The following is a 10,885-nucleotide window of genomic DNA, read 5'->3' as shown; positions in this document are numbered from 1 at the left end:
AAAAACCTTAAAGGAGACATATTATGCTCATTTTCAGGTTCATAATTGTATTTTGGTTTACTATTAGTATAGGGTTGTGCTGCAGCTCTGTATTCCCCCTCTGTCTGAAACACTGCTATAGCTCCTGTCTCTTTAAGGCCCCCCTCCTGAATACCTAGTCTGCTCTGATTGGTCAGCTCAAACATGCCTGAGCCAGGACCACTCTGTTGTGTTTTCAGCTCCAGTTAGCTTCACTTCTAGCATAAATCATGATAATGGGCAACACGGTGACATAGTGTGATGGCAATAAGTCACAGAATTAAAGGCGGGACCACTGACGAGGCGTTTCTGAGCACTTCAGGAGCAGTGTTTTCTGTGGGAGAGAGGAGCTCTCATTGTCACGGACTTTCGGCTTTTTGATTTTCAAGATCTTTTACATGCACAAGAATCATACAAAACACTGAAGGAAAGGGGAAAAAAATGAACAAGCACAATAAGTCTCCTTTAAACAAAATGTTTTAAGCTTCAACACACAAAGCAGCAGTAGAATGTTGCCACAGTATTGTTCTTTATTTATATTGTTTCTAAATTAAAGCAAAGTACATTGAACAGTACAAAATAAAACAAAATATATTCATATATATACAATATAAAATGGTTCCGTTTAGAACATTTAAAAAGTACAATAGATTGTGAAATAATTAATGAGGACTTTGATATAAATTATCCATTTGTAAATTTAGTTTTCCTTTAGTTTCCTCATGACCGAGAGAAAAATAGCTTCTTCTGCTTTTTCTGTTTGTAAACGCTGTTGTTGGCACAACCTCTTGTCTGGTCTGAGAGATTGAACCTCGTAAGCTTGGCACCATTTTGATCGATACAAGTAAGCAGCTCAGGAAAAACTACCACAGCAGCACAGATATGACTTTTTTTATTCTCAACCGCTGGAGGGAAACCATCTGTGATATTTGCATGACCTCGAGTGGCTCAGGCAGGATTTGTGAACACGAGAAGAATCTGCGCCAGAGCTAGAAACTGGGGAGCCGAGACTTTATCAATGTTCTCTGTTTCAAACCAGAAAATATACCCTCATCTCCAGAGAGCAACCCTGAATACTGTCACAAACTCTTTTACGCTTGTTTCTTCAAACACCAGTGTTCACTATCCACTTGAGTCCAGATCGCTCCTCATTTAAAGTTGAATACTGTTGACTTGATAGCTAAAGCGTGATTGATAGCTGCATAAATTGTTGACCTTTGACAATCTGCAAGCATTGGGATTCACAGATGCACGTTTAGTCTGCAGTGCAGTTTTGTGTCCCAGACAGTTTTACTGACTAATTAACACAAATGTTCAATCAGACTTTGTTTTAAACATTTTAACACATCAGTATCTGGGATAATGTGGGAACTAAAGCCAAATATCTGCAACTTTTGGGGCCTTAGAACCACATAAACCAGCATTTCAGGGTTCAACATCTTTAGTAAAACATTACAAGTCTAAATGTATGCACTGATGAGCATCCAATGACTGTTGTTCTGTCCATCTCTGGAGCTACAGTAGCCTGCTTTAGCTGCACAGTCCTGCAGTGAGTTCACATATATGTATATCTAAGTAGCAATAAACACTAAGAAAAGGCAACCTGGCCGGCTTGTTGGCAAGCAGCAGTTCAGAGCAGCTACTGGATATATTAACAACTTGAGTTGCTTGCACTGCGACGTCTTTCTCTAATGGATCCTGTGGAATGAACCATACAGCTAAGAGCGAAGCAGCCTCTCTGCCTGGTGCTCAGTCTTATATACTATAACAAGGCATTGGGCATAACAGCACAATGGATTGGCATCGGGAGGTAAAAAAGCTTCAAAGAATGTTTATGGCAGTAGAGAATATGGCACGCCAACATGTCAGTCAATGACAGAACAACTAAAACAATATGATGAAATCAGCAAGTCAAATGTTGGCAATGTACATTTCTGCAAACCATGGATATGTTAAGTTTGTACGCTTCATGCCTATCGTATCACCAGATTACGTGTGTGAGCTGACTTGTGTCAGGAGAAGGAGGGGATTGTAGTTGCGTGGCAGCTAGGCGAGAGACCACTGTCGTCTGTTTGAGACAATTTTTTGACGAGGCGTTGAGGCAATCTGCCGCTGAAAACTGGGTATTTCCTGCTGCGCTCGTGGCAGTTGAACCAGGAAAGCCAAAAACATTTTCCAAACTATGGCCAAGTGTTTTTTGCACCTAAACCTAACAAGAACATAAGCACAGCAATACTGCACAACATGAAATTGAAAACCGATAAAGAAACGTAGAGTATCAACATGTCTGTGGTTTGCAGAAATAAATTGCCAACATCTATTCTGGCGATTGGGTGGGACGAAATACAGGAAACAGGAAATAAGAGACAGCAGGGAAATGTCAAGTATGCTGCATTTTTGTATCAGACGAGCATTGAAATCAACAGTACTTCGGTAGCAAACACATCAACGAGGGTCCAAGTATAAATGAGACTTTCGAATACGAGTGTTATTGATAGTCCCACCATCCTTATACTGTTGAAAACAAATATGTCACTCCAAGACGGCAATTAAATTAACATCATGCAGCCTGTCAGATCCAGTTATTGAGGAAAGATATCCTGTTTACGGCCTATAGCTTCGGGCTCTACTGTATCCCTGCAACAACCATGCATCATCCTGACACCGGGGGTGTTGTGACATGAGTGTGACAGGACGTGAAAGCATGAACGCTGCCGCTTTACAGCCCAGCTCCATCCCTCACAAACCAATACCGTCACATGCCGTCAGCCAGAGGATGAGAGTGAGGCCTCCATCGCTCCTCTCCTTTAAGACGAGCTGCTGTGCGAGTGCAGGAGATGCTTTTTATCAGGAGGTGTGATGGCGCTGTGGTCGGCTCAGGCTCAGGGGCAGGAGATTTGGCTTACAGAGGAGTAATAAACTACTCTCGGAAACTTTCCCTCCACCTGGTTGTTTAAGATACTTCTCATTTTCTCTGGCTTTTTTCAGAGGAGACTTGTATAATATACACTGGACATTTCACTCTGTATGAGAGGTACTTAAGCGAGTATCATTTTTTTTGTGTTTTCAGGGGCGTAAAGAACTCACAAGCTTTCGATTTTAGTCCTGCATGTACTTCCAGGAGTGGTAATATTCACAGTTAACGTGTTCTACAAAAACATAGCCATTTACTAGCCCTTTTTACAACCCGTCTGGGTTCCTATGAATCTTAAAGTAAAAGAGGCACATTAACCTCCTTTCAGGCATCATCTTTATCTTCATTATAGGCTAACAGGGTATGTATGCATTATTCAGTGATGTATCTTTGCTATCCCAAGCAATAATATTTCCTAGTATACACAAGAGTTCCCATCAGAGATCCATTACGACCAAAGAATTGGCTGATCTTCTCTTTTTTTTCTTTATGCGATCTGAAAATGGCTTATTCTGGCTATTTTGTATAGATTCCCTCATTTAACACAGAGTCTTCTGTTACTACTGACAGTTTCATGTGGAAGCAAATGCTGAGGACTGTATTTATAACCAACTATCAAAATTGGCAAATGCATAAAAAAAAATTTCCCAGGCAGCCAGCGGACATTCAAATGAATTATTGATTGAATGACTGAAAAATGGAACGTAGCACGAGTAAATGTAATTGCTATCCTCGCCTCAGCTTTCCAAAAAAGCTTGAACCACTCTGCCGATAATATATGACAGAAGTCCTGTCTGCAATTTGTTTTTTCGCAGAAGAACTGCGGCGAGGCGTCTGCGCACTGCAGGAGGCAGTTTGGAGATGTGGGCACTTGCAAAAATGAAGCGGCATCTACTACAAACAAGCTGGGAAAATGAGTCTAGCTACATGGGAGTTTCACAGGCTTGTACTTGCACAGTTTGTCTTCTTTCATCGCTTGTTAAATATTCACAATGCAAAAATGAAGTCTGATCACACACGCCAAAAATGAAGTTTCTCTGAAGCTACCAACCAGCAGGTTTCAAACCAATTAAAACCTTTTTTTTCTTCTGCTTTTGCCCTCTCGAATTAGTTCTTTCTATGGCTTATTTTGTAAAGCACTAAAGATTTATAAAACCAAGTGAGCTCGAGTTGTCGGTGGTCATCTAAAAAAAAAACTAGGGGATTCTGCCTCATAGACTATTTTTCAGAGGATCAAAGCCATACAGGAGTTATCAGAAGAACAACAATCATAGCATTCATTTTGCACCATTTGAAATTTTTCTCTTTTCCCCTTCAAAGAGGAAAAAAATACAAATAAATATACTCTTGGTTATGAACATACAATATACACATCCACTATCAAATGAAAAACGGGGACAACTTAATAACACTCTTTTTTTTTCTTTATAGGTACATTCCTTTACAAAAGTATACAGTCCCTAAGAATGAGAAACTGAGGTATAGACTGGGCCTGACAGACCCCAATGCCCTCTGGGACACGAAGGTCAGAGGTCAGGTGATGACACATCCGCGCCCTCCCCAGTTCAGTCTGTCAGAGCGAGAACAGGCAGAGGCCAGTGTGTGTGTGTGTGTGAGAGTGTGTGTGAGAGTGTGTGTGAGAGTGTGTGTATGTGCGTGTGTGTTCTTCTCTTCGGTTTGTCCACGTTGACCTACAGAATGAGGCAGTGGCTGCTCTCAAAGACAAAGAGGAGAAATGTGTGTGTGTGTGTGTTGCGTGTTTGTGTGTATCCTTGTCTCGCCGAGAGCCATAGAGCATGACATGGCATATTTTACACGGTGCGCCTAGCAAGTTGGTGGTTAGCGTTTGACACAGCAATAGGAGGAGTTCGCTGGATGAAGTGATGACCATCCAGGAAACTTCAGCATTTTTCTCACGAACTTCTTTTTCTTTTCCCTCCTGTCACGCGGTCACTTTCATTTCCTGTCTTCACGTCTTGTCCATGTTGTGTGAACTATGTTTCTCCACAGTGTAGGTTTAATGTCATGGAAATAATACAGAAAAAAATGATTGCATCTAACTTTTACATGAAGTGAAAATGACAGTGATGCCTCCACCTTAATGTACTCCTGAAGGATGACAGAATCCACATAAAATATGCCTTCCTCTTCCTCCATTTTTCCTGCTACTGCTCTGAGAAAGGGTCTCTAATTCCACTTGTCCTTTGTACAATTTTAACTGACAACTTAACCACTTAGCGGCTCAATTTGAAGAAAACATTTTGTTTTTTTTTACATTTTTTTATAGCAATTTTGCAAAAGGTCACATTGATCCTGTGAGTTGTGAGTGAGCAGGGCTGTGAAATCAAAAATTCAGATTTCAGTGGTGCTTTTCTTTGAATATGATTTGTGGCACAGTGAGGACTCAGATTCAGGCTTCTACTCTGCTCAAGTGCCTTTAAGCAAAACACTGAGACCCTCTTAGTTTAAGGGGTGCTGACGCAGCTAATCCTGACCTCTGAACTTAAAGAAAGTTCTCGTTTTTCCAGCGTTGTTGCCGCTGCAGTACACACTCCTACTATCTTTCCCTTTAATTCCCTTTCACCAGAGGCACTGGTGATGATCAAGTAAGACTCTTCTTACTTGAGGTCTTGACAAATATGGACGATGCACTCAAAACAAACGACTGATGAAACGGCTCTTCAAAAAGCTTCCGAAATAAAGGAGCACAACGGCTAAATGCTCACTGAAAGGTTAGTGCTGGTAATGTGGATGAAATTTCAACGTATAGTATATATAAAAAGATATAATGCTCCTCAAAATGTATCTGAGGAACTTTCACTTGTACTTGTTGCTACTGTAATCCCTCTTTAATAAAAGAGACATATTTTCTTTGATTTGCAAAGTATCTGTAAAAAAGGATTCTTGGTCGATTTTTAGTTTTGAATGATTTCATATCATTTCATTTGGGTCTAACTTGAGAGGAAATGGGAAAGTTAACTATAATCAAAGGGGACTCTTTGTTTGGATCAGGGTTGGAGTCAGTGTGTAAATGGAGGAGGGCCTGTGGGGTGGGGGTTGGGGGGTTGGGGGGGCCTTCATCAGGGAGTAGGTGGTATCTGCACGCCCAGCAGCTCATATGCAAAGATGTTCCAGAAGATGGCGAAGAGGAGAAAGGTGATGAAGGAGAAGACGATGACCCACCAGGAGCACTGTTTCTGCAGACTCTCCTCGTAGCTGCGCAGAATCAGCAGCCCCATGCTGATACCGACCACGGCTCCCGACAGGTGTGCCATGAAGCTGGGCTGGGGCCCCGAGGAGGGCAGCGGCGGTGAGAAGCGGAGCCAGACTGCACGACCCACCTCCGAACTCACTGTGGAGGACAGAGGAGAGACACGATCAACGCGGAGGAATCTCTGCAGCATCTGCTCCTGACTGGACTGTGAGGAAAAAGAATTGTTCAACATTTTGAGAAATTTGCTTATTTGCTTTCTGGCAGAGAGTTAAATGACAAGATTGATGCCGCTGTCTCCACCATAAATATGCAAGCTGCAGCCAGCAGATAGTTAGCTCAGCAAAAGGCATGGAAACAGCAAAGGTAACAAAATGTGACTACCAGGATCCTTAAAGCTCTCAAATGAACACCTTACATCTTATTTGCTTAATCCTACAAAAAGCTAATTGTAAAAGCAACAATTGGATGTTTTGCGGGGGCCTTTATGTGACCATCTCCTGGCTGGGACCATTAACTTCCTGAAATCACCACTTGTTGCCTGGCAACTGCTCAGAGCCAAGATATAGTCCAACACATAAGCCCCCGACTATAGTGAACTGTCTTTTTGACTTGTCAGTCTTTGTACAGAATAAACAAATGAGATATGAACTTTAGAGCTGCTGGTTGGCAGACTTGTCTCCTTCGCCATCTTACTCTCCAACACAAAGTAAAATAAAGAAACATCAGTAGAGGTGAAATCATAACGAGCTGACTGGCCTGATTGGCTGACTGGTGATTAGATGAGGTATTCGTGCTGGCCACGCTGCTCCTTTTTAAGTATATGATCAATTTTAATTTAAGTGTTTGAATCTAAATAAATACATTTAATCAATTTGGGTGTTAAAATGATAAATGCCATGTTACCTGGTTCCACTGGTCTGCAACTGTTAACACATTCTCATTTATAATCACAACATTTTCCATAATCCTCATAAGAACAGAAGTATTAGCATAACTCACTTTTCCCACATATAAAGAAAAGGGGCTCCTACTACACTTGACTTTGTGCCAATGCCTAAAGATGAGTTATACAGTGTGTTGTAGTAAAGTATTTTATCAAAGTCTGCTTCTGCTGGCAAAGAAAGGTCACTGGAGGATTTTAATGGCTCTTTATTCCAAAAATTACTTCCAAATGTTATTTGCTGTTGGTTGTTGCTGCGCTGCCAAAGCTGAATAAATACTCTATAAAACCAGAGCAAATATTAATTCAGTCTTCACAGTATCTCTCACAAACAATGTGTCACGTTTTATTTTGAAAGGCTGTATTCCCTGTTTGTAAAACACTGAGGAGAAATATCACATCCCGGCAGAGACTCGGCGCTCTCTCAGTTCGGGGGCGGCAGGCTCGGGACAGATGGAGGGAACATATTGCTCACTAATGAAAGTCACAGTGTAACGGCCCTCGTGTGGAGAAAAAGGACAAGTAGTATGACTCAAAAGCTTTGGAAACAAAGCAACATGTCCAATCACAGAGCCTCTCACTCTCTCAATTAGCAAAAATAGCTTCAGGAGGAAGTCTGACACTCAGCTTTAAGAGGTTTTTAGACCCTCACTTAGATGATGCACTATGGCTGCGTTCCAGTACTCATACAGCACTACACAGCCAACACATATAACACTGACAGATGAAAGCTTATTAAAGCTGTATTCCAAATCACCTGCTTTTTCTTTTGACTCCAAATTTCGTCCAATGGACTGTGATGGATGTAAGAGCAAGAGGGTCAAAGGTCAAGGTGCAATGGTCAGACAAAGTAGTGTGTACAGCAAGTAGTTCGACCAAGCACTCCGATTGGTCAACTAGAAATTTAGATGCCCAAATCGGCATGACAGCACACCTTACTCAAATACTACGCCATCATTTCCATGGCAACATTGTAAATTGCCAGAGCTGGAGCAAAAGCCAGTATTGTTATTGTCACAGCAGGGTGTGATTTGTGAAAGAATCTGGGAGAGAGATGTTTTGAAACATTTCTACTCGTGAAAATAAATCACAGACCACAGCGGGCCTAGGACCTTCTGTTTGGCTATTTCTGACAGCTGTTAAATTAAAATTAATTGAATAATGATGAACTTTAATGAAACAATTTTGTACCTTAAACTTAACCAGTGCATTTGCGAAGTTCTCCAACGTACTTATAGAAGTGATGTATTTTTTATGAAATCAGCTTTCTTCAATGAACATAATTTATGGTGCGGTTTGATTGCTGCTAGGCTGCCCTACAAATACAAGTTAATACAAGTGTGTGCCTCTCGTGTGCGCAGCAAGCTGGAGAGCAAACAGTTTTGTGACTGCAGAGAAAATATGTTGTTTTTAATAGACTAAATGCCAACAAATACAGACAGAAGCAGAATACTGAGTTGGATAAAAACAGGCTGTGAATTTTGGAAATGATTACATCCATCTTTTTTCAATGAAGTTTCACCTTAGGGCTGGGTGAAAATTCGATGCTCTGAAGTTATTTGAAATGTTTGGATAACACGAAAACTGTTCAGCCTTGATGTTACTAGACACTCCTGCATCCTCCATCAGCTGTACTATTGAGCTATTTTTTGTCTTGAAACACAGCTGTTTGCAGGATACATTGCTGAGGTAATGTATCTATTTGTGGCTATCTAAGATTAATAACTGTAATATGACGATGGTGAAACAAAGTAAATTTGCTTCGTGCCGTACTGTACCATCAGACTACAGAGGATTTTCTTCAATCAGGCTGTGAGACTCCTAAATCCCTCCTCAGCACTTTGCCATGAAAAGATATTTTAATTTTAGATCTGATCTGACCCATAAAGGTCTGAATTTGACCAGGTGAAGGGCATTAACAACAACTGAGTAACTTCTTGCTGATTGTTCTTGCTATTGTGTACTTATGTAGGTCATATAGAGGGATCAGTGTTAGGTTGAGACAGTTGCACAAACAGTTAAAAGCTCCTTGTAGTATGCGTAAGGATGCTGAAAGTGAAAGGTTGTAAGCACTCCCTCTGTAATGATTTAACTATAAATTCAACATAAATAGCAACAGTAGGGGGAAAAAAAAGCGCAGGGCTTTGAGAGCAAATTTGGACAACTTACTGCAAACTAGCGCCAGGATCATGCGGAGCAGCTTGTATGGACAGCGCATCCCGGCCCAGTTCTGCAACACAGAGCCAAAGTGTCTCGTCAGCACAAACAATCACGACACCAACGAGCATTTTATATGCGAGCGTATTAACAGTCTGTGAAGAAACGCCTCAGTTACCATCCTCTGGACATATTTAGACCTGAAAGTAAGATAATCCATATCCTTAAGAGAGAGGAGGCAGCGCTTACACCACACATAGGCGCGATTATACACCTGGCTGCTCTTCACTTACTGGTTCCAACCCAGTGGCACTCTATTAATTAGGGCTGAGATAATTTAACAGAAGGGGAGAGTGGGCCAATAAATAGCCCTTTTGATTCTCCGGGGGGAAAAGAACAATGGCGCCATGTCTAAGAATAACACATTTACTCTGCAGGATGAAAAATTGCACCCGTCACATCCCTCCTTAAGAATCTGGCTGTGGGAATACGACCCAGGGCTTGTGTTTTCTCCTCTTCTCTCACAGCAGAAAAAAAGGTGAACGCCATGCAATATTAAAGAGAGAGGGGGATTATAAATAAAACCTGCCGTGACGATACATTGAAGTGGCAGCGATTTCTTGTAATGTCACAATATTTCTACAAATAAATGATTAATATGATGGAGGGGGGGAGGTCAAGTGCAGAGGAGGAGGTCCAAGATGGGAGTAATATGGTGGTGCCGCTCTCTGAATCTTTAACCGAAGGACAGCCAGTGCATTTTGACTGTTACAGATGAGGTGCAGAGGATCATTCAGCGACTCAAAGGGTGTTTGCTGTTTGGATGACACAAGACAAAAATCCAAAAAGTGAGAGCTCATCTAACTGTGAAGCAAGGAACCATCGTCTGTCTGTTTACCACATATCTCGGGAACTGTTCATCCAATCTTCTTCACACTTGACAGGTTTGCTGCAGACACAAGGAAGTGCAGTGTCGAATTTGGTGCCACTTGGACAAGATACGTTAAATATTAATACATTTTGAATTAACAGCTAACATTGCTGTGTGCAGCAGCGGGGGCATGGCCTCAGTATTCTGGCTTCATGGCTCTGCACACTGATGTTGGGCTCACAACATAGGACCTTTAAAATCCTTTTGAAATCAGGTTGTGTCACACACATAAAGAGTATCCACATAGTATAGTATACTACAGATTTTCTTCTCTCTAATCTTAAACATGCACACACTATAAGATTTGGGGAAGCAGACATAAACAAAAGCAGATGTAAACAGAATGGAGCTTAGTGTGGAGCAACAACTTGCTGTTCAGGGAGAAAAAAAAATGGCGCTGGTTGTCCCTAATGAGGCATCAGCTAATTTGAGTTTTAAGTCTGATAACCCTACGCAGTCGAGTGTGAAGTAGTTTGGATGAGTGGTACATGAGAGAGCTGCAAGCAGCAACACCAAAGGACAAGCAAAAGGACAATTCTGAACAGGCATGTTTTGAACAGTCTAGTTTTTCTTTTTCTTTTCCTTTAAACATCAAGAACAAAAAAAAAAAAAAGACTTGAGATTGAGGCTGAATTTTTGCGCTTCATGGTTCCAAGATGTATTCTGACAATATAGCTGGAGCTGCATGACTTCCAGGGAGTCACGTCCACA

At 41.4% G+C, this 10,885-nt stretch overlaps 1 protein-coding gene across 2 annotated transcripts in view; it reads right to left on the bottom strand.

Moving 5' to 3' along the window:
- Positions 1 to 532: 532 nt before the first annotated feature.
- rhbdl1 (rhomboid, veinlet-like 1) overlaps positions 533 to 10,885 on the bottom strand; it is a 45,504-nt gene continuing 35,151 nt past the window's right edge. For both annotated transcript variants that reach the window (XM_084342842.1, XM_084342843.1), the window contains exons 7-8: positions 9,256 to 9,316; positions 533 to 6,284 (exon numbers count right to left, since the gene is read on the bottom strand). In XM_084342842.1, coding sequence (XP_084198968.1) covers positions 6,013 to 6,284; positions 9,256 to 9,316 — 333 coding nt within the window. In that variant the 3' untranslated portion in view covers positions 533 to 6,012. The remainder of the gene's footprint in view (positions 6,285 to 9,255; positions 9,317 to 10,885) is intronic.

This window comes from Pagrus pagrus (assembly GCF_965226575.1).
Source record: "Pagrus pagrus genome assembly, chromosome: 21".
Classification (NCBI taxonomy): Eukaryota; Metazoa; Chordata; class Actinopteri; order Spariformes; family Sparidae; genus Pagrus; species Pagrus pagrus.
Note: the sequence above shows the minus strand (reverse complement) of the source record. Positions and strands in the feature narration are given on the sequence as shown.